Source organism: Neopelma chrysocephalum, unplaced genomic scaffold (genome assembly GCF_003984885.1).
Source record: "Neopelma chrysocephalum unplaced genomic scaffold, ASM398488v2 Primary Assembly neopelma1_25, whole genome shotgun sequence".
Lineage (NCBI taxonomy): Eukaryota > Metazoa > Chordata > Aves > Passeriformes > Pipridae > Neopelma > Neopelma chrysocephalum.
Window position 1 is genome coordinate 10,080,397 of NW_020897694.1, and position 27,304 is coordinate 10,107,700.

The window sequence follows — 27,304 nt, forward strand, 5'->3', positions numbered from 1 at the left end:
AACTTTCAGCAGAGGGGTTGGCAGCGACAGGGAGGTGGTAGCCACGGTTCAGCGATGGCTGCCCGAATGTCTGACAAGGACTGCTGCAACATAGCCACCTCCCACCCATCCCGTGAAAGGACAGGGCTGCAAGAAAGCCCTTCCTCCCAGCCCTCAGGGAGGTGTGAGGGAAAGGTCTATATGAGGAAGCAGCCCTGATGCCTGTCCTTTCCTGGCCAAGAGTGCGGAGGTGGGGACAGGGAGGCTGAGCTGGGTTCCTGCCTTCCTGCTCTAGAATCCCAGGAGATAAGGGGCTAATGTATATGTCTCAAACACCAAGAGCTGGATAGCTGTGGAGACAACAGGTACTAACACATGTTGGTACTAACACACTGTGAGAAAACCAAGATGCAGGCACCACTTTTCTGGGACAAACACCCTTGTTCTAGTTCCTGGAGATAAGCACAACACAGTATGTGCAAGTGCAGGAATGAGGCCAAGAAGTGGGCATGGACTGTAAGGAGGATCAAGACCACGCAAGATGCCTGAAGCTCTCCGAACCCTTTCCAGAAAGGCCTGAAAGAACAGAGTGCACATGATAACTAATTTACATAGAAAGCAAGAAACCTATCTTCAGGCTGGGGAAACCTATTCATAAAAATGTACCCCCCCCCCGTCAAGCCCGGGCGACACCCCTCAGGACCCTGGACATCCCATCAGTGCTGTAATCAGGACTGACATCTCATCAGGTGGATCGACGCTGGAAAAAGCACTGGTGATCTCTGTTTCCCCTCTCTTTCTTTCTCTCTCCTCCTCTTCAATTAATCTCTTCCTTTCTCCCTCTCTCCCCCTCTTCAATTAATTTCTTCCTTTCTCCCTCTCTCCCTTACATCCTACCCCTTTATCCAAAACCCATTGCCGTGTGTTTATATACCAGGTCAGCGACTAACGAGCCAATTTCCATGCCAAGTGTTTAATTTACTAATAAAACTTTCTGATTGTTTGCGGACACTCCGACCTCTATGGTTCCTTTAGACCACAACCACTTACGAAACCCGGCTCCTCCCTTCCCCTTCAGGGGGGAATACCCGCCTGTCTCCCACTCCCCCGTCCGTCAGCCCCGCTGGAGGGGCGGGGCACACCAGCTTTGCCGCCCGCGGTCCCGCCCGCACAGGCTTATACCAATTCCCTTGGTCTGGCGGGGGAAGAGGAAATGGCGAAGCGGCAACGCAGCCCCGGCCATGCCAGTGCGGTGCTGCCGCCCGCCCCTTTCCCGCGCCCGCCCCGCCCGCCATGTTCCGGCGGGAGCGACGGGAGCGCGGTGCGCACGGAGCATGCAGGGCGCGGAGCACCCCGAGCAGTGGGTGCTCGTTGCACCAGGTAACCCAGCGGCTTCACTCCGAGGTGGGACAGGCTCTGCCGCAGCACCGGTCTCTAGACCTCTGCCCGCCGGCTGGGGCGGTGCCGTCGCTCGGGCAGGAGGCGGATGCCTTTGGCCGAGCGCTGGGGCAGGTCTCCGGGCTGCTGCGTGCGGCCAGCCCCGGGTGTGGCTTCATACAGCTTTGACACCAGGCCCCGCAGAGCACTCGCCCTCTCCTCCCCAGGGACCCTGTTTAATTTGTGTGTGTCATTAGGGTTTTCAGAAGGCCCAGTTGCTCCCAGGTGCCAACAGCATTGTGTGTGAGCCCTGGGAACAGAGTTTTAGGAGAGACCTCTTTGTCAGCGAGGTCCCTGGTGGGGCCTCGCTGTCCCCTCCCTGCAGCTGGCAGCCTACCTTGCCTCCATCCCCTTAGTCCATTCCTGCATTTTTTTGAAGGAAACGGTTTAGTGCTCTAAGCCACAGCTGTAAAAGAGACTTAAATGCTAAGCTAGAGTGAGATCTCAGCTTTTGCTCTCTAGGCTGAAGAAGCAGAGCTCCACACGGCAGCTCCGCAGGTGCAATACACACAAGGCCTTAAACACTGCAGGTTTTGTCTCTCCCACGCAGTGCTGAATAAATGGGAGGATACCTTTGCTCCTTTACATGTATTTCTGCCTAGTATCAGGTTTTAAACTCACAGATCAAGAATTGTTTTGCTGCTAAAGAAGATGAGTGAAACAGTTTATGCTCAAACTTCAAGACACTAGGAGGAAGGAGATAATAGTTTGGTTTTCTAAGGAAATGCAACTTCCACAATTATCTGTGGCCCAGCTTTGTACTGTGGCTATTCCTTAGGCCACCCAAAACTTACAAGTGTTAATAACCAAACATGATAAAAAGGAGGAGCTCTTTGGAATAATTCTATGAGCTTTGCCTGTGATGGTGTGAGAAATGCTATCAATGGCACGACTGAAGGAAGTGTATAGCAAAAGCTTAGTTCAGCAAAAGCTGAAAATAAGGCAGGAGCTCAATCTTGAGACATGCATCCATGAGAAACCAGTCTTCTCTAGTTAAATGAAAAACAGAAGCAATTGTCATGATTTCACTAATTCCTCTCTTCCTCTGGTTTTAACTTTTCAGTTCCACCCTTTGGTATCTGACATGCTTGATGCTTAAGAAAAGAATTTATAGAGTGAGGAATTCCTTTTTTTAATATTGAGCCTATGCAGACTAGGATTTAAAGCTGAATCTTGTATCAGATGACTGACTGTGCCAACAGATGTCCATACTGTGCAAATATTTACAAATATGCTTAGCTTATGCATGAGTAGTCAATTCTGTGCAGTGAGTTAAATTCTTCAGTAAGTGTTTGCAGGATTGGAGCCAGAGCTTGTAACTTTCATGAAGCCAGACAGTTTGTATTACCAATTATGCAGCACAGCTCTGACAAAATTTATATAGTACTCCAGACCTGTAAGAAAGTTTATTAAGCCTTAGTTGAACCTCAGAGCACATAGTGATTTTTAAAAAAGTCTGTGGCTGATAAATTCAAAACTCCACAGTTGATGAGACTTGCCAGTCATATGGAAAGGACTGCTGAAATGAAATATTTAATGATTTTAGTTTGGTTTTAACCAAAAGAGGTGTTTAAAGTTAATGTATCACTTTTCAAAGTTTTGCATTGCTTAACTGCTTTGTTGAATCTATCTCAGAAATTTTTCATTGGTCATTTAGCAGAACATGTAATAGGAAGACCTGATTACTTTTAGGAATGAAGATGGATGCAGTTGGGTTTATAATGAAAATGCCTTTTCTTTTACTGTAAAATTCATTTTTTATGACAATCTTCGTAATACCCACATGGCATTATGCTACCTAACATATATAAAAAAACCTGGTTTAAATAAGTCCAGGATCTGCTTCTCGATGTGAGTTTAATGCCGTTTGTTACTAATCCACCAGTACCTTCTGCTTGTAAATAGCCTGTTCTTGTATCTGCGGCCATTATCCTATGCGTAGTGGGAGGAAGGAGCAAGGTGTGATTTCATTCTGTGTAAGAAGCTCCAAAACTTTTCTTGAAATAAAGATACTTTCTAAGATCCAGGTTTCAAGTGCTTAAGTTAGTTTGAACTAGTCACTTGTGTAGTCTGTGTCCTAGAACAGTGTGTAACGTTGATAATATATACCATCCCACGCAACCTAATAACATCTCCACTTGGATATATGCTGTTCATCTTGCTTTGATTGTGATATCTTAAAAGTTCCTGTATGGATTAGGATGGTGACTAGTTCTATAAAGAGACTAGATACCATAGTCTAAAAAAGATTGAGGTCTGTAAGAAGTACGGAAGTGAAACAACTGGAACTGAAACTTGCTTTCTTAAGTATCAGTATCATCTTATTTGTCAATCATTCAGACTTCTAGAGGTTCAATGGCAACTTCCTATAACAAGGCAAAGATACAGCTGGAGTTCTGAGTGACAATGCATGTATTGCTCTGATTCCTTAGTTAATGCGTTGTTCTGAGAATCCATCTGACCGTGGTTTTACTGTTTGTGTGACATGTAGAAACACTTAGCTGTGAAAAGCATATGTAAGACAAAGGAGAGACCTTCTTATTTAGACTTCAGCAACTGACAGCATGGGATTGGTATCTGGAACATGGCAGCTAAAAAGCAGGAAGATTTAATTTCCTGATTGCCATAGGAAGTGAGCAGACTATGTTTGCTTTAGTATTGAAGGTTAGAAAACTATTACTAACTTCCTTGTTTCAATACACATCTGTACACATATTGCATAGACAATAAATTGCTGCTGTGCTGTTCAGAGCATATATGATGACTGAGGAGATACATTTCAGTTTTGTTTCTGATTTTGTAATTTTTATATTGATCCTGGTGTTCTGGAAACAAGCAAGGAATCTTCTCTGTCAGGTAAAACTGCCTATATTTTTTGTTAAAGTCATGATTCTGGTTAGAGGAATAAATGCAGTCAGAGTTATTGTTTTACCAATGATGTGTGTTATCTCAGCCCTCTTGAACTGTTCTAGAGAGTCAGACTGTTATTTCTCTAGCAAGTGATTAACTCTGTCATATTTCCAGTACTGTAAAACTTTGATCATTAGTGTCCATCTCATGCCTACACATGGTGGGACAGAGCTACAAACCACATGCTCAGCAGTTGCTTTGCACGGATTGTAGAGGTGGGTGAGGCTGGGGAGGGGAAGCAGAGTTGACTGAGCTGAAAGACAGAGCTGATATTCCATCAGCAGGCCAGTCTCCCTGTGCTCCATTTCAATCAGTCTTTGCCTCCCTTCATTCTTTCCTTTGGCAGTCTTTCCTCGTTTACTGTTCTTATCAACAGGCTAATGACAGTCTTTGCCCTCACCAGCTCTTTGCCACACCAAGACACTCTGGCTGTTTGACATGAGAGAATCACACAAGAGAATTCCAAGTAGGAAGTGAAAAGGAGAGCCTCAGATCATATCTGGGCTAACTGCTAAGAAACTTCTAGATGAGATAGCAAATTTTACCTTTAGAAGTAGTAGCCGGCCCTTGGCTTGATGACACCTCTTGTGATGATGTTTCTGCTGATACTTACTTTTTTTTCCATAGCATAGTATAGTATGGCCAGTCTTCGCGAACGAAGATTTTGGGAAAGGTCTTTTACCTTTCAAGCCTGCGCAATGGATTTTTTAGGTGAGACACAGCCTGCGCTGAACTGAGCCCACCCTTTAATCCTAAGGTTCATCTGCCGGGGCCAAGCAAGCTTGGACAATGGCAGTGAGGTCCTCAGGACGTAGGTTTGTTTAGAGTGACCTTCTCATAGATGGATGGCCTCACAGGGCTGACGAGCTCCATCTGCCCGGGGGAGAGACAGGACAATTTGATATGCCAATACAATCATATTTTTCTTTCGTTTTTATAAGCATAATGGTTCCTTTGTTAGGGATTGAACCACGAAAGGCAGGACAAAGAGGGAAGCTAGAAGTCAGGGGAGAATTGTTAGGAAGTGTTGATCTGGTTGAGAAGGTAGGATGAGAAGAAGGTGATAACCATGTTAATCGCTCCAGAAAGACTGGAAGCCACTGATATACATTGTGCAGCCTTATTGTGGACATTTAAAGGAAGGTTGAGAAATGGATGTGAATATTCAAGATTGTAAACAATGAACAAACAGGAAGAGGATAGATACGGGGATTGGTCATATGGAGGGAGGTGATGAGGACAGAAACTTGGGCATGTTTGTAGGGGTAGAGCTGTGCATGTTAGGCTTGAAATAGAGTAAACTCTTTGGGCAGTTTCTCCAGTTGCAGATTAACTATGGAGTGGATTTACAGGCACCAGATTTAGCCTGGGGCAGACTCAGCTCAGAAGTAACAGTTTATTAGTTCAAGTGCTGTGCCATGTTAACACATTTCTGCTATTTCCAGAATGAGCTTTTTGGTGCAGCTGCTTTCAGGCAGTGTCTGAACTAATAAGTCCTGATAGACCAAGCTGGCTCTGTGTAGACCCGTTTGGGTGTTTCTGTGCTCCACATTCCAGGAGATTTTATTAGCTTGGCTGGAAATCTAGATCTGAACTTGCTTTGTGCGGAGTAGTTGATGTCGATGGTTAAGAAGACCTCTTGAATCTGGAGTTCTGGAGGAATCATGGTACAGAGACACCAAAGTGCTAATAAGTCCTGAAGGTTTCACATGGACTTCTTTGGTGGATGGCCGAGTTTTCAGATTGTGCTTTTCTGGATTTCTAGTGGTAGCTGGATAATCAGGGCTATTATATTACCCAGATATCCAAACCCGCCTTTGCCCTTGAGAATGTAAAAATTCCTGTGCAGGCTTTCTCTTGTTGGTCTAGCTACTGAACAGGTACAAGGGAAGAGAAATAGCTCTTGGGGATTAAAACCTGGCCATCTCACATGTAGAAAGTTGCTCAGATGTGCTTTAGTAGAGCAGATTCTGTCTGTATTTACCGAGTATCCATGTACTTTTAAAAAAGGATCCTACTGCCCGAATCAATGAGGGTTGTGGGGTTTTTTTATGTGCATATAGGAAATTTCTACTTGCCCTTTGAGCTGGGTCCATGGAACAACCATTTTTAATGTTTTCTCTGAAAATCATAAGAACTAGAAATTATTTTCTAGACTGAGAAATAATTCTGAGACCCCATGTAATTGTAGGGCTATCTAAATATAAGGGCTGGGCTTTGGAAAACCCTCAAATACTGTGGTAAAGTCACCATATGTGACATAGATCTGATCTGGGCTCAGTGTAATAGATAAACATTCTTACATAATGGCTTCAAACCAATCTTACCAAAATCACACTAGCTGCTTAACAGATTGGTGTGAAGGACAGTCTCTTTTTCAGTACGCTTCCTCATGTTATGTCAGAACTGCAACTATTTATATCCTTCACTGGTTTTAGCAAAGAGGTGAGGAATTGAAGGCAGTGTTCTAAGTCTGGTGTTCCACTCTGCACCTAAAGTTAAGACTGCCTTATTTATTTTGTTCTGTGTTTGTATTTGGAAAATAAGTAAGGGTTAACTGCATGCTGAAAATTATTTTCAACTTTTATTTTTCTGAACTAGACAGGTTTAGCTGACCACATTTTTTCAGTCTGCTGTGTTCTTAAACAGTAAATTGATTAGCTTTTTTATTGTTTTATGGGAACTGCCATATGAATAGAACTGGAAGAGTTGCAAGGGAGGAGGGAAATTTAACAGAATTACTTATTCAAAAATAGAAGGAGCAGTTTCACATTAGACTTGGCAAATTGTTTGAACAAATCTCATATATGCCAAAAGTCAAATGGAGGCAGAAATAAATGGGACTGTGATGCCAAACCATAGGGCATCAACACACGTTAAATTAATCCTCCGTCCTTTCAATTGAGACTAAGGAACTTTTGTCTCTGTGCAATAACACAGGAAGCATTTGACTTGAAAATTTTGGGTCATAGTGAGAGAAGATGTCATAGCAAAAGAAGCTGTGGAATACTTAATGTGTGAAAGTAGTTTGCTTTAAATCAGAAGTAGACAGGTTTCGCATTAACTTGTTTTTCCATTCTTGCACGTTGCACTTTGATACATGCTTTTATTTAGTATTTAAAAAACAATTCAATATATCTGCTACAAAATAAATCACACTACGGGGCTGTTAGGTAGTTGAACATTAATACTTACAGAATAATTTAGGTAATGAACTCGGAAATAATGTTTACAGTATGCAAATATGTACCTTTTTTAAACAACTGAGTAAAAACATCAGAAAGATTATATAAAATATGCACACATGTTTATATACCTTTTTAATAAGGTGAATGCAGATATGCTTATTTTAGAAGTTAGCACTCTGTGGGCATATTTCACTTAACCTCCCCCTAAATTGCTATTTGCATCTCCTGAACAAAGCCTTTTGCCTGCAGGTAATTTGCACTATTTCTTACATGTCATCTCCTAAAAGGCATGCTGAGCTCAGCTGTGAATAAAGCAGATATAACTGACAAGGTAGGGAGCCAGAAGGAAGCATAGCAAATAAAATAACTGAAAAGAGATGTTTTAATGTGTAACACCATCTCCTACTTCTGCTTTCTTCCATTTGGCTTGGAAGAGAGCATCTTATGCCAACTTAGGCCTCTCTGGCCATGAGAATAGGGCTGATTCAGCCAGTAATACAGCTGCACCAGTGTTGACCCTATAAATATTGAGAAGGGAAGTCTGTAGTTTTTATCCTTTCAAGTGATAACCAGTTCTTGAACTTCTCAAGATTGACCTCTGTTTTATTCAGCTGAAAATCTGCATGCTCTGCCAAGCATCTAAACTTCAGTAATGCATGAATTAATACCGTCCATTGCTGCCAGTGAGTCCATGAACATGTGTTTTTTTGGCCTAAGTGAACTGTGCCAGCATAAGGGGAAGCCAAAAGATGCTCTCAGGCATAAGTCTTAAAATTTAGTTGTATTGCATGGCTGTGTCCTGGAGCAAAAGATATTCAAACTGTCTAGTAGCATTTCTGTGTGAAGTTGTGCTCAAGATAGAAAGCAGTGCTATTTTTAGATATCATTGTGTTTATTGTAGAATTTTCAGGTGAAGTGAGAGCCAGAAAGACTTCCAAGGGGTGAAAATTATGTCACATTAAACATTATTTCCTTAGGGCACCAAGTAATAAATTACCAAGCTGATAACCATTCTGTCTTTTACAACAGGCCTGGCAAAAGTCCCCTTACTGAAGTTACTGCTATGTATGGTCAAGAAAGGAGTAAGGTGGTGAGATAACATCAAGTTTACGTAACTGAGTAACAACTAAGATATTTTCAAAAATCAGTTGTGTTCAAGTGCAGAGCCATACCCACTATGTAAGCACCTGCAAAATAGGCTGTTTGCAGAGGTGAACAGAGGTGAACTCCGAGCTGTGTGCTGTTCAATACTCCCCTGGGAGTATTGTGAGCCAAGGAAGCAACAGTGTGGTCTTGTGGCTCATCTGCTTTCTCACCGCTGTAAAGTCACATACAGTCTTGTTTTCTAATTAGCATACACCGGCCAAAGACACCAAGTATCACCAATGGAGTAGGTTATATTCTATGCCATCTGCTCCTGCCATGGCTTCTGTCCCTTGATCTGGTGATCATGTATGGTGAATGAGAATAGCTTACTGATCTGGTTGAAAATTATTACTTCTTCATTGTAACTGGTTATTTCAAAGCTGGATCAGTGAATCAAACTGACTTGCTGTGGGACCACAAGATTGCTAGTTTTGGTGGAAAGAAGCAGCAGAGCTGCACAAGAAGGGAGCAGAGTTGGGGACCCCAGGACAGTGCTTTTCAATGACCTGTGATCTTTGCTCATTTGAAGCCCTTCGTGAAACTATGTCCTGAATCTATGCATACCTGAATTCATTTGTTATGCTTATAGTTGTAACATATACCTTGTAACTTACAAAAGTTGTCAAAAATTTGAGTGATACAAAGTACTGGATTTATTGATCAATTTTCGCTGGGCTTTTTTCAGATCATGCTGCATGACAAAGCACACAGGCACTGAATTAAAGCCACTTACTTCAGGGTTGAGATTCTAAAAAGAGCACAAATAAAATGTTTATTAGCTTTAACCTGTCTGTACCCTTAGGGTACATAGTTTAAAGTCTTCCATAAAATGTCTGTTTAATGGACTCCATCATAACGTCTCCATCTGACACACCTTTCATGCATAGTTAGAAGTTAAGAAGGGAATGGAAAAGACTGGTGTAGGTGACGTATGGTTTAATATCTGTTTTTAAATGAAATCTTAACTTTATATTTCCAGACTTAAATAATCCTGTTTTTTTGCGGGGTGATGGTGGTTGGGAAATTTGTGCTCTCAGAGGGTTTTTTCCTCTTACGCAATTGACAGATATTTACAGCCTTTTGCTTGCTTGGCTGGCAGCTTTTTGCATGGGAATTCCATATAACTTGATATTAGTTTGTTATATATAGTATTCTGTAGGCATTTTTTTTAAAAGGTGAATAGGCTTTGCATCATCCGTAACAGTTTCATAGACGTTAGTGGGAGTTTTATGTCGCTTTTCAATTTATTCATGTTGCTGTACCAGCTAACACTTTTTTGGTTTTAATGGCCAGATTCATTAGTGCCTAATATCTCTCCATTGTGGAAGAGATTATTGCCAGAAATCCTTTGCCAGCTGGTTCATTTTCACTTTGTTCTGTTTATATATTTTATAGAATTTGCCTGGTTGTGTGTCTGACCTCCATGAAATACAATAGGCTTTTCTCCTTTTCTGTAATGGAAAGCTTCATTTAAGCTTCTACAGTCTCTTCAGCTCAACTTCAGGACTCTGAGGATCTGTCTGTAGATTCCAAACCGATAGGTACATCACCCACGTTTTTAGAAGGACTTTGAATGATCTGGTTAATTGTGAATGAACAGTAGACTGTAACTTCAGCAAAGTGGACATACTTACTGGCCCAGTGTTGGAATTTAATTGTCCTGCATTGTGCTTACCTCAGATCTCCCTCCTCTGGTATAGCTGTAGTGGAACTGGATTCATCCTGCATTGCTGGAGGTGTCTGTGAGCTCCATGTAGGCAGAGGCATACATTTGCAGGGGATGATATAGGTAGAATTATGCTTTAGGGGGGTTCAGCTGCCTCCTGGAAGTGTCTGTCATGTGTCTTCCCAGGCAATTTAAAGAGTGGTTTGCTGATTGAGATGCTTCCTTGAGACAGGATTAATTGAACACCTCTGTATCCTTCTGTCAGTTTTTTATATCATTGTAGTGTATGTTGTCCTAGAAGAAAAGTGTGCTGTACTGGCACATATTAGTAAGTTGACCTGTACTGACTGTGTGTCACCTGCAGCTCTAAGTTTCAGGACTGTTGGTAAAGAATTTACTATTCAATCTGAAAGGTCTTACCTTTCTCCCTAGTTATTCTTGTAGATGAACATGTTTCTCAGGGTTGAGCTGTGGGAACTGTTGTAATAAGCATAGTGGCAATCATCTAATGTTTTCCTTTAGGATTTAACAAAGAACGTCTTCCTGTAATGTCCCTTTTGTCTGCTTATTTTCTGTATGATAATTTCTTATCTGGACATGAACCTTAAAACTGAAAAAAAGAAAAAAAAAAGAAAGACCTAGCTTAACTCTTAGTTTTGCTAGAAAATGGCTACAGTACTGCTTTTTAAGAAGTCTGTATTTATTAGATATAAGAGATCCTTGCTGAAATACAAGGACTGATAAATGTAATGGCATTAAAGAAGTCCAGTTACCTTTCCTGGCCAAAGGCCAGAACACACACAAGTTAGGTTTAGACATCTAATGTCAAAAATCCTTTGCTCAGCATTTTTCTAGTCATGAAGTGTTTAAATTCAGATAAATAGGGCCTTCTTTGCCCTTAAGGCCATGTTAATATTGCATCCAGTTTTCCAAGCAGGCATTCTCCCAATTGCCTCTTTTTTTAATCTGCCAACTTGACATATAGTAAAGCCAGTCTAGAACAGAAATATTTTTCAGATGCCCCTGGAAATGGAGTGGGATATTGTCTACATTTTGAGGAAACTGAAGGTTAAAGAAACTCACAGAAAACGCTTTTGCCTTTGACCAGTCCTTCCTTTCTTCCTGTGTGCATGTCCCTTCAGGTGTACCATGCTCTGTGGCAGCTGTGTGGAGAATATACTCTAATCCTATCAGCATGAAATGCTGAGACTGAAGCCTGCAACTCGGACTGTTTATTGGGGTTTGTTCCCTGCTGTCCTCTGGGCAGTGGTGAACCCCTTGGAGCTTGGGGAGGACCAAAGAACCAAACTGGCCGAGCTGTGCTGCTCTTCACGTGGGGAAGAGCTTCTGATTGAGCCCAGGCAGCTGCAGGGCCAAGCAGAGCAGATGGTGCTGAGCCTGGGATAGCATGGGACAGGCTTGGATGATGGAGGGCTGTTTTCTGGGTTGGGAAGGCAGAGGATTGATGAGGAAGAGAAGGGACACTGTATCCCTTGGGTTTGTTACACTGAGCGTTCCCTACCTACAGGTGTCTCCCAGGCTTAGCAGAGATAGATGAATTCAGTGTGGTACTAGAAGGTTAGGAAGCGAACATCTCAACAGAATAAAGATGTGAGCTTCATAAGAAACAGCAAATGAGGAAGGATTGTCGACATAATTGTTCACATTATACAAGATGCAGCTTAGGGCTCAGCTGGACTCATTCCCAGTGTTCATAAATCTGCATGAAGAAAGCAGAGCAAGTGAGCGCTGAAAGTTCCTTTGGGGGTTTTTTGTTTTGCTTTTTGTTTTAAATTTTGAAACTCACATTTAGTGTGTATATTTTAGCATGTTCATGTGAAACACATCAAAGTAAACACATGCAGTGTGTTTCTTTCACTATCATTAATCACTTCAGTGTTTTCAAAAGTAACAAAAAATACACTAATGTTAAACTGCGGTCAAGAATTGAAATATACACAGCTCTAGAAATTTGAAGTTTGCCTTTGCCAGCGCAAATGTAGCTTGACAACCGTGTGTTTATGTATCAGCATATGAAGCAAGTCTGGTTAGCAAATACGGACTTTTTCCATTAAAATCCCTCAACTTATATTGAAACTTTTTGAAGCACTTTTTCAAGCCACCTGAAGACTTAGTTAAAAATTGAGGTGAAGAAAATTACTCTAAATTCTCTGAACCACTCTGAGAACTATTATCCTCCAACACTTTAATCACTAAATGCAGTTGCTTTTTGTGTCCTGCTTATGTCTTTATCTGGGCAACTTCTGTTTGTGACACAACTGAATAACCAGGAGTGGATGTGAAGGATGAGAGTTATTTGGGGCTTTTTTTGCCACTGAGGCACCTGTGAGAAGTGCACTTGCCCTTTTCAGGTGTGTTGGGGCTTTCAGCCAGAGTGGAGGATACCTACTTTTGGTTGACTGTTCCTACTTCCCTGTTTGCCATAGAACATAACTGTACTAGCTCCCTCTCCCCAAACTGCTGCATGTTGCTGAAACGAGAAGGACAATATGGCAGTTCTCTTCCTTTGAACAGTCATTCAGCCTGCCTCTACTGCTCCTCCCCACTTTCCCCAGCAGCACCATAATGCAAACCTCAGCCTGATCCCTGTCAGTCCATTCTCTGGGTTCTGGATACTGATTTCCTATGTGAAATGTTTTAGTAATTTTCCTTGCTCTGATGAATGCCTGTATGAAAGAAATTGGGACAGAACTGGCAGTGTTCAAGCTAAGAAAGATGATGCTGTCATGGTGCTCTTCACTGAGATGTGGGAAGTTGTTTTCATAAATATAAGTTAGCTTTTCCCTACAAAGAGAACTTGGATAGAACATAATTAACTGGAGATCCTTATAGATGTTGTTTCATACTTGAACCAGAGTCCTTGTGGTAGCCGTTTCCTTTTTTTTCAGTTTCACTGAGAAATTATACTTTCAGGGTTCTGCTTTGCATCTTCTTTTTACTCAGACACAGAAAAGAGAACAACTGTCTGAGGCTAAAGCCAGAGGTGGTGTATTCTCTCATCTTTTTTTCCCATGCAGGGTGTTAAATGCACTCTTGATTTTTCAAGTTTATATGTAACAGATAAACAAGTGCGCCTATTTTTCACAGAAGTAACAAGTAATCAGACAATTCCTGCATAATCTGACTTCCTGAAAGCTTTAAAGGATCACTGTTTCTTCCCATAAGTATTTTACCTTTTGCACTTTTTTAATGTCCACATTGTGCTTGGCCTAACTTACCAAAGCATTCTCTTTGTCTTTGTGACTAATCAGGGCAGCATATCAGTTCATCTCACTTAACTGGGATGTCAGACTTAGGAGTTCTCTTGCCTGAAGGCTCTCTTGGGGGGAGTGGTTTTCAAAATCTAAATCATCCCCAGGTGCATATCTTTCCTGTGACAGATAGAAAGTGCCAGGAAGTCTGGAATCATAATTTAGATGCGTTGATCAAGTAGGATGAATTTGGGCTGAGGCATGTAACTTTTAGGCAGATGTGAGTTTCCAAAAAGTGTCAATCCCATTCATTCTGAATGTCTTGAAGAAGCAGATGTGAAATACTTCACAATTTATAAGTTCACAACTTTTTTCTCTCCCCCTACAGAGGCTGCTATTGACCCCCCTAAGACATCCGACAGTGAACCCGTGTTTACAAAGCTGCGCAATCCAAGCACAGGCAAGTTCTGGAATTGTGACATGAGCGAGTTAATATTCTGGTTGATTTGCTCCACCACCGAAAGATTCATATTTTGAAAAGCTGAAATAACGATGATCGTACAAGTCTTATGTGCCAAAGATACTGCTGGTGATGCCAGATAGTTAATGCTATGCAAACATTTAGGATTTCTTTTATAATTTTAATTGGTTGAACTGTTTATTCATCAGGAATATTGGCAGCACAGAAAAGGTGTGTATTTTAAGTTCTGTTTTTAAGTACATTAGTTTTGGGGAGTTTACAGTGTTGGGTGTTGAATCTGGGCACTTTTTTTAAACCCAATTTAGGCTTGATAGCATTCATCTTATGCTATAAAATGAATAGAGTTGGAATTCAGTTATACTTACCAAGCTTTTTGAGTCTGTTCGTTTTTAAATCTAATTTTCTTTACCTGGTCCAAGTCATGGTGTCTGTTTTCTCCTTAATCAAGGATGAGGCAGTTTGAATTCAAAATACATTGGGAAGACCAACACATGCAGGCAATACAGGACACCACCATTCCACAGTTACTTTCTTCTGGTCAGATTGTTGTTTTTGTCAAAGATTTTTTATTACTATGTGAGTAATTAATATTTGGAATATGAGGTACTGCAACAGAAACTTGCAGTAAACCTTTGTTAGGGTTAACATATTTTGTTTGAAAAATATGTTTCATGCTGGGGTTTTTTTCTTTGCTTAAGCTCGTTTGTTTTCTGTAGATTTAAGTTTTGGGGATTTTTCGAAATTCAGTGCTTGTATTTGTATGTATTTACATGCATATAGGTGTGTAACTAAAGTCTTCAGATACATTTTAATGTCAACGTAGTAACTAGTTCTTGAAAGAGGAAAATAATTAAAAATAATAATACAGAATGTGAAATCACTCATCATCTTACCGGTTTTTCAATTGCTCAGATTTACAGTAGAAATATAAAGCCACATTTATTTTCGACCTGTGTTATTATTTCCTGCTGTATCATATTGGCTTTATAATTTGTTAATGTTTTTAAAAGTGTAGATGTTAATTTGTTTTCCTCTGTGTAAGAAGAGATCTGTTTACCTTGTAGAATCAGAGATCTTGGAAAAGTTTTCTGGGTAAAACCTAAAGTGCAATGATTGCCTGGGTGTGTTCCTTTAGAATTTACAGGAGTTTATTTATAGACCTGCATAAACTTTCAGTTATGTAGCCTATTATAAATATAGGGTCTGAAAATGGAAGGACTGAGAACATACTATTAATGTATTTTCCTTATGTTTGGGTCTAACAGATGAATTGTTGATGCCAGATATTGCATAAATATGCACTGAAGGACTGAGCACATTATAGAATTCATGCTAACCACTTAATTAAATAAAAGTATACTTGGTCCTATATATAGACAGGTAAAAAAGACAAAATTTCTATCCCTTACAAAGACTATAAACTAGGATTCAGGCGGCATTTCAGAAGTACCACAGGAGACGTTGGTAAAGGTGTGAGCAAAGCTGCTTGCGTTTTCTCTCCATCCCTTAGAGTTTCTGTCTAACAATACTGTGGGGAATCTGTGGTGACTATCCTTTTAACATAAAGACATAAAATAAGGAGCTGCAGTTAGGCAGTAAGAAGGGTCCCTTTCCCAAGATTGTGTAGCTCACCAATGGATTTGGCTAGCACACTTACTGGAAGGAGTCTTAAGTTGTTCAGTCAGCACTTCTGTGAGTAGTTCGATGTCTGATGTTGATCAAACTGTGGTGTAGACCCTTGTTGAGAGTGCACATGGTAATGATTGAAACCTCTGCTCTGCCTTTTATCTACTCTTTGCCCCTCTCCTTCCCTTCACAAAAGAAAAATTATTGGAGAACTGAAATTATATCTTTAAGTGAGGTTAAACATTTGGTCAGCCTTTTGGATAAAGGGGGGAAAAATGCATTATCAGTAATTTTTGGGAAGTGATGTGTCTGCCCATTTTAGCTGACCTCCCTCCACACCTGGGGATGTCTGCAGACTGAGAAAAGCAGTGCTGATGTCAGCTTAGAGGGCTTACACTGAGGCTTTTCTGAGCCTGCCCATAATCTGCAAGTCAGTGCAATTTATGTGTTTTGGGCAGAACAGCCGTGTTGCAGTTGCTCTTGTTTCTTGAAGATGGATTGATAAACAAGACAGGACCAGTCCAGCCAATGGACTCGCTGACCACATTTCAGTGACCCACATTTCAGTTCTGGCAATTTCCCATTTTAGATAAGGTAAATGCCAATCTTTTTTGCTGCGTATTTGTCACCTTTTCATTGTAACCCAAAACTAATGTGAAACGGCAGATCTGCCCTATGGGGTGACCTAAAATAAAGCTTACCTTTTCCTTTCCAAGCTATCAAGATTCTGATAAGCACTTCAAAGCAACTTCTTCTAGCTTCCTTATTCACTTGATATGTCTACCCATACTGAGTCATCGCAATTCATTTTGATGCACAAAAACCCCCACTTTTGTTCCCCTAACCCAGAGTCTGATATCTTGAAGACAGACATAATGGAAGGAGAGGGAATTTTCTTGTTTTCCACCTTCCCCCTTCAGTACAGAAAAAAGCTGATTTCTTGAGTGATTTTGATTTGGGTTTGGATCAAAGGCTTTGTGTTGTAAGATGAAATATTCACACATCTTATTTATTGATTCAAATTCAATTTCGTTTATAGAGCTGGTAAATGAACATCTGTATATAATAGTGTTTTTTGTCTGAGCTTTCTTTGTAGAGAATTTATATAGAATGTGTGTATGTTTGTGTGTCTCTATGTATATAAGGCACATTCTTCAGACATATTCGGTATTCTTTTGATTTTTATGAAAGCTTACAAACACAAACCAGATTTCTTTTCAACAGGGGAAGCAACCCTTTACTTATTCAATAGTGGTGCTCAGCAGCTGTTTGAAGTAAAAGCTTTTCAAGAGGAACGTCGTTCCTGGTTTATAGGTCAGACTGTTCAACAAGGTGAGTTGCATAATGTATCCTTCCCCCAGCTTTAACTAATGTTTGTACATAGACCTTCCATCTCTCTTCTAGTAAATTTACAGGTGTTTTTCTGAGTTGTTTGAGGCATACTACGTCATATCCCCGCCTTCTGATAGACTCCTTTGCCATATGAATTTAACCAGGTCTGGGGGCTTTGCCCAAGTGTTGGAATGTATGGTCTTGCTTTCTTTTAATTACCTCTGTAGTCCCCTGTGTGGGTGCTGGGATCTCAGGATAGGCCTGCTGTCTGAAGTTGCTGTTTCAGTGTTTTGTCTGAAGTGAGCTTTTCTATACTATCCTGAACATTCTCTGATCCTACACACCTTTCTGAAAAAGAGAAGGAAACTTACCTAACGACTTTAGACAACTTTGACAATCATTTTTCAGTAAAGATGTCATTGTAGTAGTGTTCCTCTGCCAACATGTCCACAGACCAATAAGTATTAATTCAGGAGATTAAGGTATATTTATTTTGTTCCTTTTCATTAGAAAAAAGACCATTTATAGTAATAAATAAAAGCAACCACACCAGACATATGCCTTCTTTAATAGTAATATCCCAAAGTGTGTGCTAACTTTTAAACATCCTCTGCAGGCACATAAAGCAATGCAAGTAGTATGTCTGTGAGCTTTTCCTTGCTCCATCTTGGAGGTGAGCCAGCAGACCAGGTCTGCTCCCTGCTCCCAATTATGTCCACGTTGTTTTCTCCCTCTCCCTTTCTAAACTTTATTTTGGCCCTTGGGAAAGAGTTGCTTTAAGGAATCATGGCCTCAGTTTTCTTTAAAAGATAAGAGGGGAAAAATTGTTCTGAATGTCAGAGCTGCTGCATCTCTGAAACAGTCAGGACAGGGGATCAGACCCAGCCAACATGGGTTTAGGAGGGGCAGGTCCTGCCTGACCAATCTGAATCTAACATGAAAAAGCTGTGTGTTAGCAGTTAAAGCAAATCATCTTGTTATCTGCAGAGAAGGGTAGAGATCTTTATACACTTCTAATGAGTTTGAACATTTTAGAACAAACAAAAATAGCTCTTTCTGGAGGTTCAGTGGAAAACATTTAAATGGAAGCTTTGACAAAGTGGCTAATGGGTTTTTTTCCCTTCCAGTTTATTATCAAAGCTTTCGTGTTTGTAAGTAGTCCTGATGCTTGCTTTGCCTCACACAGCACATCATGTTAGTAATACAGATGTTGGGTTGGAGATCAGGTTGTCCAAACCATGTTCTTCCCACATGATCTTTCGTTATTTTTAGGACCATCATAGTAGGATTTCCTTTTCTTTAATTATCTTAATCATGTGATTTAAAACAAAAAGATTACATTTATTTACTTTTGGTTCATTAATTAATGTCAAATTGTCGTCAATTATTGTCTCATTAGTGAATTTCCTTGATGTTCCATTGTTTCCAATGATCTGCAATTACACAAAAAGCCTGACTAAGCCATTGTCCTGCAATGAACTCCAGATGGGCAGAGGTGTCTGCTTCAGATGGAGACCGAGTTCTTCCTTTCTGTGTAACTTTGAATGCAACATACTGAGCCATATTTTCTGATCTCTTTATTTTGTTCTATTAGGAGACTGCATGCAGATTCTTCCCTTACAGATAAGAGACAGCTCTAGCTTAACTAGCTCTTGAAATTCTTTATTGTCCTCTGTATCTCTTCTGCCAGCAAAGTGGTGTCTTGCCCAGTGTTTGAGGTGGAGTATACTGAATCTCTCCGGTATCCCAAACCAAGTTTCTGTTACCCCCAAATCTGCCAATAGAGGGCAGTTTCCAGTTTGCTGTTTTTAATATAGTTCAGAAGAAGGCCAAACTCAGAGTACATGAAACCAGAAGACCTGAAGTGGAGCTTTCGCTTTGGTTTGTAAGGGTTGAGAATTGAGCTATCTCTGTATTTTTAATATAAAATTACAAATAGAATTTTCCTGTCCATTTTATTGAAATATTGAGATACTTACTGAAAAAAAATTCTCTCAACTCATAAAATTCTCTTAGCTCATAAAAAACATCCTAAAACCTGAAAAGGTCAATATCTTGTGCCCCTTGGTACTAAGCTTACTTTTACATGTCTGTCACCTAGATGGGCGCTTGCTGTTTGTTACACCAATGGACCCATTATTTCTGATACTTTACTACCTCATAAAGGCAGACAAGGAGGTAAGCCTGCTTTATTTTTTTGACTGGAATTCTCAAGAGAAAACATCATTTCTGACTTCATTTCTGCAGAAGTTATGTTAATTTTACAAAGAGTAGGTTCCATAATAATGGAAATTTAATTTGCATTTAAAGCAGAGTTATCTTAATAAGTAGAAGTATTTTCGTTTACATCAAGTTTTTTGGTCAGTAAATTATATTCCAAGAGTCAGCTTGCAATCCCGACAAGCTCTAATCACCTCCTTTTCTAAGAGAAGCAGAGACTCTCTATTGTCCTTTTGTGAGAGCCTGTCCCAGCACTATTGAATTTAAAATTATGATATAACATCAGAGTAAAACAAACTAGTGCCCTTTCTGAGGCATCAGTAGATTGGTCATTCTGGGAAAGAAGGTAAAATGAAAGAAGAATTTAGATGCTATGGAGGAGGAAGGAAGAACATTTCTCTTTGAAGTTTGAACTTGAAAGGAAACATTGCCTTTTTAGAAGCAATATTTTTAGAGATGCTATATCATAGAACAGCAGTGGGATGATCAAGTACCCAAAAGTTGGGCAACTAATAAATGGCTTCATTGGTTTATCATGGGTGTGGCAAAACCTCACTTAAGTTTCTGAAATATATCAAAAGGCATAGGCAAACTTACTGATTTATTTCTTCCAAACTGCCTGTGGAAAAAAGGGCACAAGATAAAATGGAAATGTTGATCCTTCTTTGTTTGTTAACTATAGGAAAGAGTTTATTGCAGCTTTATTCTTGTGTCTCATAGCCTTCTTTTTGCCACTGTTATTGCACCTTTTCCTTTTTAAGGAGGAAAAAACCTCTTAAATACTTTCTGGGTTTGCTTTTTGTGTGTTTGTTTGGGATTTTTTTCTTGGTTTTATTGTGATTTGACAATAGTTGGTTACTTTTCTTAAGCCTCTGACCGTCTAGCAAGAGAATTAATTAATAATGAAAGCAATATACCCAAGTGGATTTTTTTCATGCTGAGCAGTATAATGACTTCAGCCTTGGCTCCTGAGACCATGCACTCTCTAAGGATGAGACGCTCACAGAGTCTTTGTACTGATGCGCTAAAGGATCTTTCCAAAGGGAAGGCTACCAGTTGTGCCAAACCATGCTGAATGATTATACATTGTTTGGCAATGGCAAAATTTGTTTGATGGTTCTGTCGCGTGGGGCTATTTAAGTTGTGCCAAAATCACTTTATATCCCTACTCTGGCCAAACTGGAATTGACTTTGCAGAGGTGAAAGGTTAATACTGTGTTCCAGAAGCTGCCCTGCTCCTTTGAGATTTATCTTTATGGAAGGAAAAGCAAAATTTCAGTGCAAGTTATGACACTGGGTTTAATCCAACAGGTTTTGGTCTAAAACCCTATTGGCACACACTGACTACTGTGTCTTATGTCATCTTCCAAAAAATCCCACTGTACTTCACATTAGTTTCTCCCCATGTTGTTTTAAATTTGGTCTTTTAAATCCAGTATTTGAAGAGTTCAGCATTTTGCAGGTATTTACTGGTTTAAACTAAATATTTATAGCTCTTTTTGTAATCAATTTCTGAATGTGTCATGTGTTACCATTCAAAATACGATCTTCTTTAAATCCTTTATTTTAAAACTGTGGCCATTGCATGCATATGTATTTCTATATATGTGTAGCTTGTATATATGTCTTAACATTATAATAATGCTTTTGTAATCCCTTTGATGTATTTTCAGCAGCAAGGAAAGTTCCAGCCACTTGATCAAGTTGTGCTAGACCCAGAATACCCTAGCTGCCCATTGCTGCTGAAGTGTGCGAATGTTAAACAGTACATACAGCATGTAACAGAAGAAAAAGGTGAAAAAAGGGGGAGGGGGGCAAAAAAAAGACTGGTTTTGTTAGAGTTATTTAATTACAAGATAGATTTAAAAACTGTTTTTCGCTTTACCAAACACCCAAGGTGCTGTATGAAGCTGTACTTTAAAAACAGAAGCCAAGACTTAGAAGTTGTCATTGCAGTATTGTGAATAGTAATGTGTGGATCTCAGATTATCTGCTGTAACTGGAAAATACTTATGCAGTCTTATTGCTAGGTGTCATAAAAATGATAAACTGATCAGACATTATTGTATATGTTGTGAACTTTCTTTGACTTTGGATGAGAACTTTGCATCTCTCTGAATTCTTTATTTAGTGTAGGATGGTCCAGCATAGGAGAAGTTATCTGTTGTCCATTTAACTTTATTTTACCCTTTCTTGCAAAGGATTGAAACAAGAAGTAGGAAGAAGATGGAGAAGAGCGAATATGCTGTAGAGAAAGGAAAACACAGCTTTTCTAGCTTTGCATAATTTTGTGTTGTGGGTTTGAGCTCAAAGACTTAATTGTTTTAAAATAGAAAAGTTGATTGGGATGCATGAGTGTATGAGAGAGAAAACCTAAATGGAAAAAGTTAGCAAAGTATCGATTCTGTATGTAGTTTCCTCAACATATGCTCAGAATTCCCTTTGGCATGGAGGCTTTTATTTTAATTGAGGACAATCTGTGCTTTCTAGGGAAGGGGAAGGAGCATTACATAATTTTTGCACGTTTGCAGACCTGCAAAAGATGCAAGACCTCAGATTTTATATTTAGTCCTTTAAAGAGCGTTTTCCTTATGCCTGCTAACTTCCTGATAGGGAATGGAAATATACCTACATGCAGATGGAGACCTACAGGAGAAGGTACAGGAATCTGCCACCAAGTGCAAAACAGCTAAGCTGTCTGACCCTTCTGCATGTAGAGCTCCTCTAAGGAGTTGAGATGCACAGATTAAAAGCTAGAAACATTTGAAATTTGCCTTTGTGAAGCAAACCAACCATTGTTATTGATAATATATAGGAAGAAGTATTTAGGTGATCTACAGGTAGTAGGAAAGTGGCTATGGAAAGGTGATGGGAGAATAAAAAGCCTACTAAGTAAAAGACCAAACCTCTTCCTGTCTGTCTAGAACATTAAAGTGTGAGGGGCGTGGGGAAACTGTAAGTTTTCCTGAAAAATTTGGGTGCACAAGTTTAAGTATTTCCAGTATGATATGGTGCCTGTGCAGCAATGTAGGACAGTTGCGTTTGAACTTTAGGGCAGGATATGTTTCCATTGAAAATGATCACTGTAACAACAGAGCAGAAAATCTGGGCAACAAGACTGTTGTTACACACTTGCTGGAACTGGGTTAGTTGGAATTATGTGCTTCCATAAGCACATAATTATGGATAATATTAGATTTCTGAAAGAACCTTCAGAAAACATTTAGTTACATTTGGTATCATTTGGACCAAAGAATCTTTTTCTTCGTGATTTCTGGCTTATGAGAAAACATCTTAAAGACAGGTGGATTTGAACTGCAAAACCCCTTTTGAGTTCCCATGAAGTGAGATGTACTTGTAGTAAAAAGTATTTTTAATTTTTAAGCAGTTGCTGTGCCCTACAACTTGTCTAACACTGGCTAAATAGCTAGGGGTGAGAGAAGAACTATTAAACTTCTGTGCACAGAATCACAGAATCATCAAGGTTGGAAGAGACCTTCAAAATCATCAAGTCCAAATGCCAACCAACCATTATCGCTATAACCCCTAAACCGTATCCCCAAGTGCCACCTCTTGAACACTTTCAGAGATGGTGACTCCACTGCTGCCCTGGGCAACTTCTTCCAATGCCTAACCACTCTTTCAGTGAAAAAAATTTTTTGTAATACCTAATCTGAAACTCGCTTGGCGCAACTAAAGGCCATTTCCTCTTGTCTTTCAGTTGAGACATGGCAGCAGAGACCAACCCCCACCCCACTACAAACTCCTCTCAGGTAGTTGTAGAGGTCCCCACTGAGCCTCCTTTTCTCCAGACTAAACAACCTCAGTTCCCTCAGCTGCTTCTCATAAGACTTGTGCTCCAGACCCTTCACCAGCTCCATTGCCCTTCTCTGGACTCGCTCCAGCACCTCAGTGTCCTTTTTGAAGTGAAGGGCCCAAAGCTGAGTACAGAATTCAAGGTGTGGCCTCACCAGTGCCAAGTACAGAGAGACAATCGCTGCCCTGGTCCTACTGGCCACACAATTTCTGATACAGACTAGGATTGCATTGACCTTCTTGGCCACCTGGGCACACTGCTGACTCATATCCAGCAGCCCCAATGCCTTTCTGCTGAGCAGATCTCAAGCCACTCTTCCCCCAGCCTGTAGCACTGCATGGGGTTGTTGTGACCCAAGTGCAGGACGTAGCACTTTATCTTATTGAAACTCATGGAGTTGTCCTCAGCCCATCCATCAATCCGTCCTGTCCAGATCTCACTGCAGAGCTTTCCTACCCTCAGGCAGATCAACATTCTTGCCCAACTTGGTGTCTTCTGTGAACTGACTGAGAGTGCACTCGATCCCCTCATCCAGGTCATTAGTAAAGATATTAAACAGAACTGGTCCCCGTTCAGAGCCCCAGGGAATCCCGCTAGTGACTGACCTCCAGCTGGATGTGGCACCATTCTCTACCACTCTCTGGGCCTGGCCATCCAGGCAGGTTTTTATCCAGCAAAGAGTACACCTGTCCAAGCTATGGGCTGCCAGCTACTCCAGGAGAATGCTGTGGGAGACAGTGTCAAATGCTTTACTAAAGTCCAGGTAGACAACATCCACAGACTTTTTCTCATCCACTGAGTAGGTCACTTTGTCATAGAAGGAGATCAGGTTGGTCACTCATCTGAGAAGGTGAAAAATGGTGCCACATCTTCTTGGTTGTCAAACCTAAGCCTGCATAGGAATGTAGGACAAGGTCTGGATTATTTTTCTGAAGGGGCACTTACTCCAAACAACAGCACAGCCTTTGGGCAGTATTTACATTCCCTTCTTGAAGGCAAAATAAAAATGAAACAAAACAAGTATTTGCTATGAACAAGATCTTATATCTTTATCTAACTTCTGTATCTATTCTGATACTGTATTTGCAGCTGTTATCCATCAGAGCATCCTCTGATAAACTGTATTTTGTTAGACAGTAGTGGAGATGCATTACTGCTTGGGATTTTTCATTTTCAGTAATGTATTCTGTACACTTACGTGTTTGTGTTGTTTTGCAAGCAAATGATATTAGCTGTTAAAGAAGTTATGTTCACTTCTTGGGCTTTGTTTTGAAATGTAAGGTAAAAATTGTTTTTGTCATAAAAACATGCACACACAGCTTTATGTGATGTTTTTGGATGTTCCTCTGCATGTACCTGCCTGTCCATGCTGTTTTAATTGTTCAGGTTTGTGTTGGGTTCAAAGTAACAGTGAGGTTTGTTCTTAGGACTCTTCTTTTTTAGAACACCAGGAGTACTGTTAGGCAACAAACCCATTGGCGCTTGCTTGCCTGTCATGCACAGATCACTCTTCTGTTTAATCCGCTTCTATGTGTTTCATATTCTCATGTCTTTTATTGCCTGTAAAAAATACCAATATTATGGCTTAAGGTACTCTTTTCTAGCTCTTAAGACTTGTCCGCTTTGTAGCCTTTCTTGTTTAAGGAGTTAGGGCAAGATGTATTTGTTGTGTTGAGGCTTCTGCAGCTCTGTTCTGCTTGACAGAACCTAACAACATAATTATTTCACTCTTAATTTAATCATAAGACATTTAACATCTGTCTAACAAATTCTTATCCCAGAGCGCTCACAGCTTACACTTACTGAATTAGCAGAAAATCAACCTTCCCTGGCCTCAGTGTTGAAGGGCACTGAAAATTCATTTAGCTGAATTAAATTCTGGGTTACCTGCTTTGGTAGTTGGGGAAAAGGTATTTTGCAGCTCACTAAATCTAGGTGAGGCAGGTTGTTTGCATTGGATAGGAAGTACAATAGAGGTTTAAGAATGGGTTATGAATTCCAGTTCTTGAGTGTTACTCTTTGTTTCATTTTGCAAGGCAAAAGCTGCACTGTAATCTTGTCTGATGTGATTAACATGAAGAGCCAAGAAAACTTACCTGATTAGAATAGCTAAATGATATTGCCAAGCTTGTATTCCCAGAAGGTAGGAAAAAAGGGGCCATATGAGTTTCAGAGTTATGGAAAACACTGAGAAAATGGATGTTAAAATGTGCTTTAGGCAGTTTGCTCAACAATACATCAGGGAAACTTCCAAGTCTACATAGCGATTACCCGATCACCGAACATATTATTTAATTGTAGAACCACTTATATTCCATCTGTATTTCTCAGACCCAATCTTTCCAGATGTCTCAGACCAGTTTTATAGGCACCAGACACATTAGGGAACAAAAGGCTTTCCAATATATACTCATATTATCAAACAGAATTGCTAACTCTCACCAATATCGAATGTGCATCACATGTTAAATCCACGTTCCAATATTGAATCCTTTTGTCAGCAGTTTGTGACTTTCATAACTCACTTTAATTCTTCAGAGGTCTCAAATATTGTCAGTTTCTAGAGCTTAATAGTCAAAACTGTCAGGCACACAAAATATTTTCAAACAAAGTGATCTCTAAAGGGTTCAGTGTAATTATTTTTCACATATTTTAATGAAAATGGCTTCACAGTTCTGCATTTCCTTTCCCTAACTGAGTCACTCTGAATCATGCTGTTGTGGGGGAGTTTGCCTGGGAATCCAGACTAGAATTACTTTTCAGCATGGGTTGGGAGATGGTACCCAGAGGATGTCCCTTCCTCAGACTTTGATATGAGAGGAATCCACGAATAGTAGTCACTGTACTTGAACCCAAACCACGTTAGCCCTTTGAGAAGCAAAGGCTGGATACTTGGTTCAAGTGTTCAGAGTGTTTCTCCATTTTCTGCTTCTTGTCTTTCAGAGCCATTTAAAAACTTCTAAGTCCTAAAGGCTGCAGTCAGCGATGTCACAGCTAATTACTTTACCTGCAACTTATCATTAAGCACAGTGTATATTAGTGTTTTTTTCATTTTTGCTGTGAAGAATTTTTGCATTTTGCTATTCTGCAATTGTTGAGACGGATTTAAACTTTATCTTGTAAACAGCTTTCCTCAACCTCTCCATACCCCCTACCATGCATACAGAAAGAGCACACAATAGTTCACTACTCGTATGCAATTTGAAAGAGCCGAGATAAACCCCAAAGAAGGAAATGTTGAAGGAATCATAGATAATATGTTGTTGTTTGCAAGGGGAGAATGAAATTCATGAACGGAGTGTTGTAATATGACACTGTATCAGTAAATGGCATGAAACAGATGTAGGTATTTATGGGAGTGGTATACAGTAAATCAAAACTTACTGAAATACCTGTTAGGAAAAAAGACTAAAACACAGTGGGCTCCACAATCTCCTTTGAAATCTTATTAGGCATCTCATTCCATTTCCCAAATGTAGCTTTCTGTGAATTAATACTGAATTTTTTATGCTGAAATTTTCATGAGCCTTTGTCATTTTCTCTCTGTTTTGCCTCAGCATTGTGAACTTACATATCTCCAGATAACTAATCACATGTGAATAGCAAGTGTTCATTATACATTAGTTATCACAGGGGAAGCACTTTATGAAATTCTTATATCACTGAGTTAATTTGTGTTGCTCCATAAATCATGAGTGAATCATGTACTTTCTCCCACAAGGAGTGTGTTTCACTATTTTGAATTCTATGTTTTCTTTTGACATTATATTGAATTATGTAAAAGGGGGGATAGAAGTAAAACTTCCATTTCAGGAACTCTGTGACATGAGAGGAGAGAACTGATAGAAAAGTGTTTATTGGAAGGGTGAATGGTGTGTCTTCAGTAATAAACTCACTGTCCCAGCCTCTTACTAGGTGCTGGAATTCAATAACTAAAGCTTTAAGATAATATGTTTTGGTTTGGTTTGTGTTTTGGTTTTTTTAATAAAAGGCAGTTGTGGAACAGACATTTTGTATTGTGAACTATGTAGTTAAAATGACTGACCTGGTGACATAGGGCAGTGAAGGTTTGGCAAACTACAAGGGCTTGAGAAGAGTCTCAGTGAATTCAGGCAGCCCAAGATTACACATAAATAAATAAAATATGTGCTTTGCTAGATTAGGTCCTAATTAAAGAATTTTCACATTGTTCAGACTGATACAAATCAGCTTATTCTGTTTATTTTTCTGTGTTTCCAATATTTTTGAGACTTATTACTCTGATACCAAACATGTCCAAGACACAAATTA

At 40.0% G+C, this 27,304-nt stretch overlaps 1 protein-coding gene across 4 annotated transcripts in view; it reads left to right on the forward strand.

The window, feature by feature from the left end:
- Positions 1 to 1,257: 1,257 nt before the first annotated feature.
- Positions 1,258 to 27,304, forward strand: part of RNASEH2B (ribonuclease H2 subunit B) — a 37,777-nt gene continuing 11,730 nt past the window's right edge. For 2 of the 4 annotated variants that reach the window (XM_027674401.1, XM_027674404.1), the window contains exons 1-5: positions 1,258 to 1,359; positions 13,927 to 13,998; positions 16,870 to 16,977; positions 19,079 to 19,155; positions 20,871 to 20,991. In XM_027674401.1, coding sequence (XP_027530202.1) covers positions 1,314 to 1,359; positions 13,927 to 13,998; positions 16,870 to 16,977; positions 19,079 to 19,155; positions 20,871 to 20,991 — 424 coding nt within the window. In that variant the 5' untranslated portion in view covers positions 1,258 to 1,313. The remainder of the gene's footprint in view (positions 1,360 to 13,926; positions 13,999 to 16,869; positions 16,978 to 19,078; positions 19,156 to 20,870; positions 20,992 to 27,304) is intronic. The other 2 variants (XM_027674402.1, XM_027674403.1) reach the window with 2 other exon arrangements.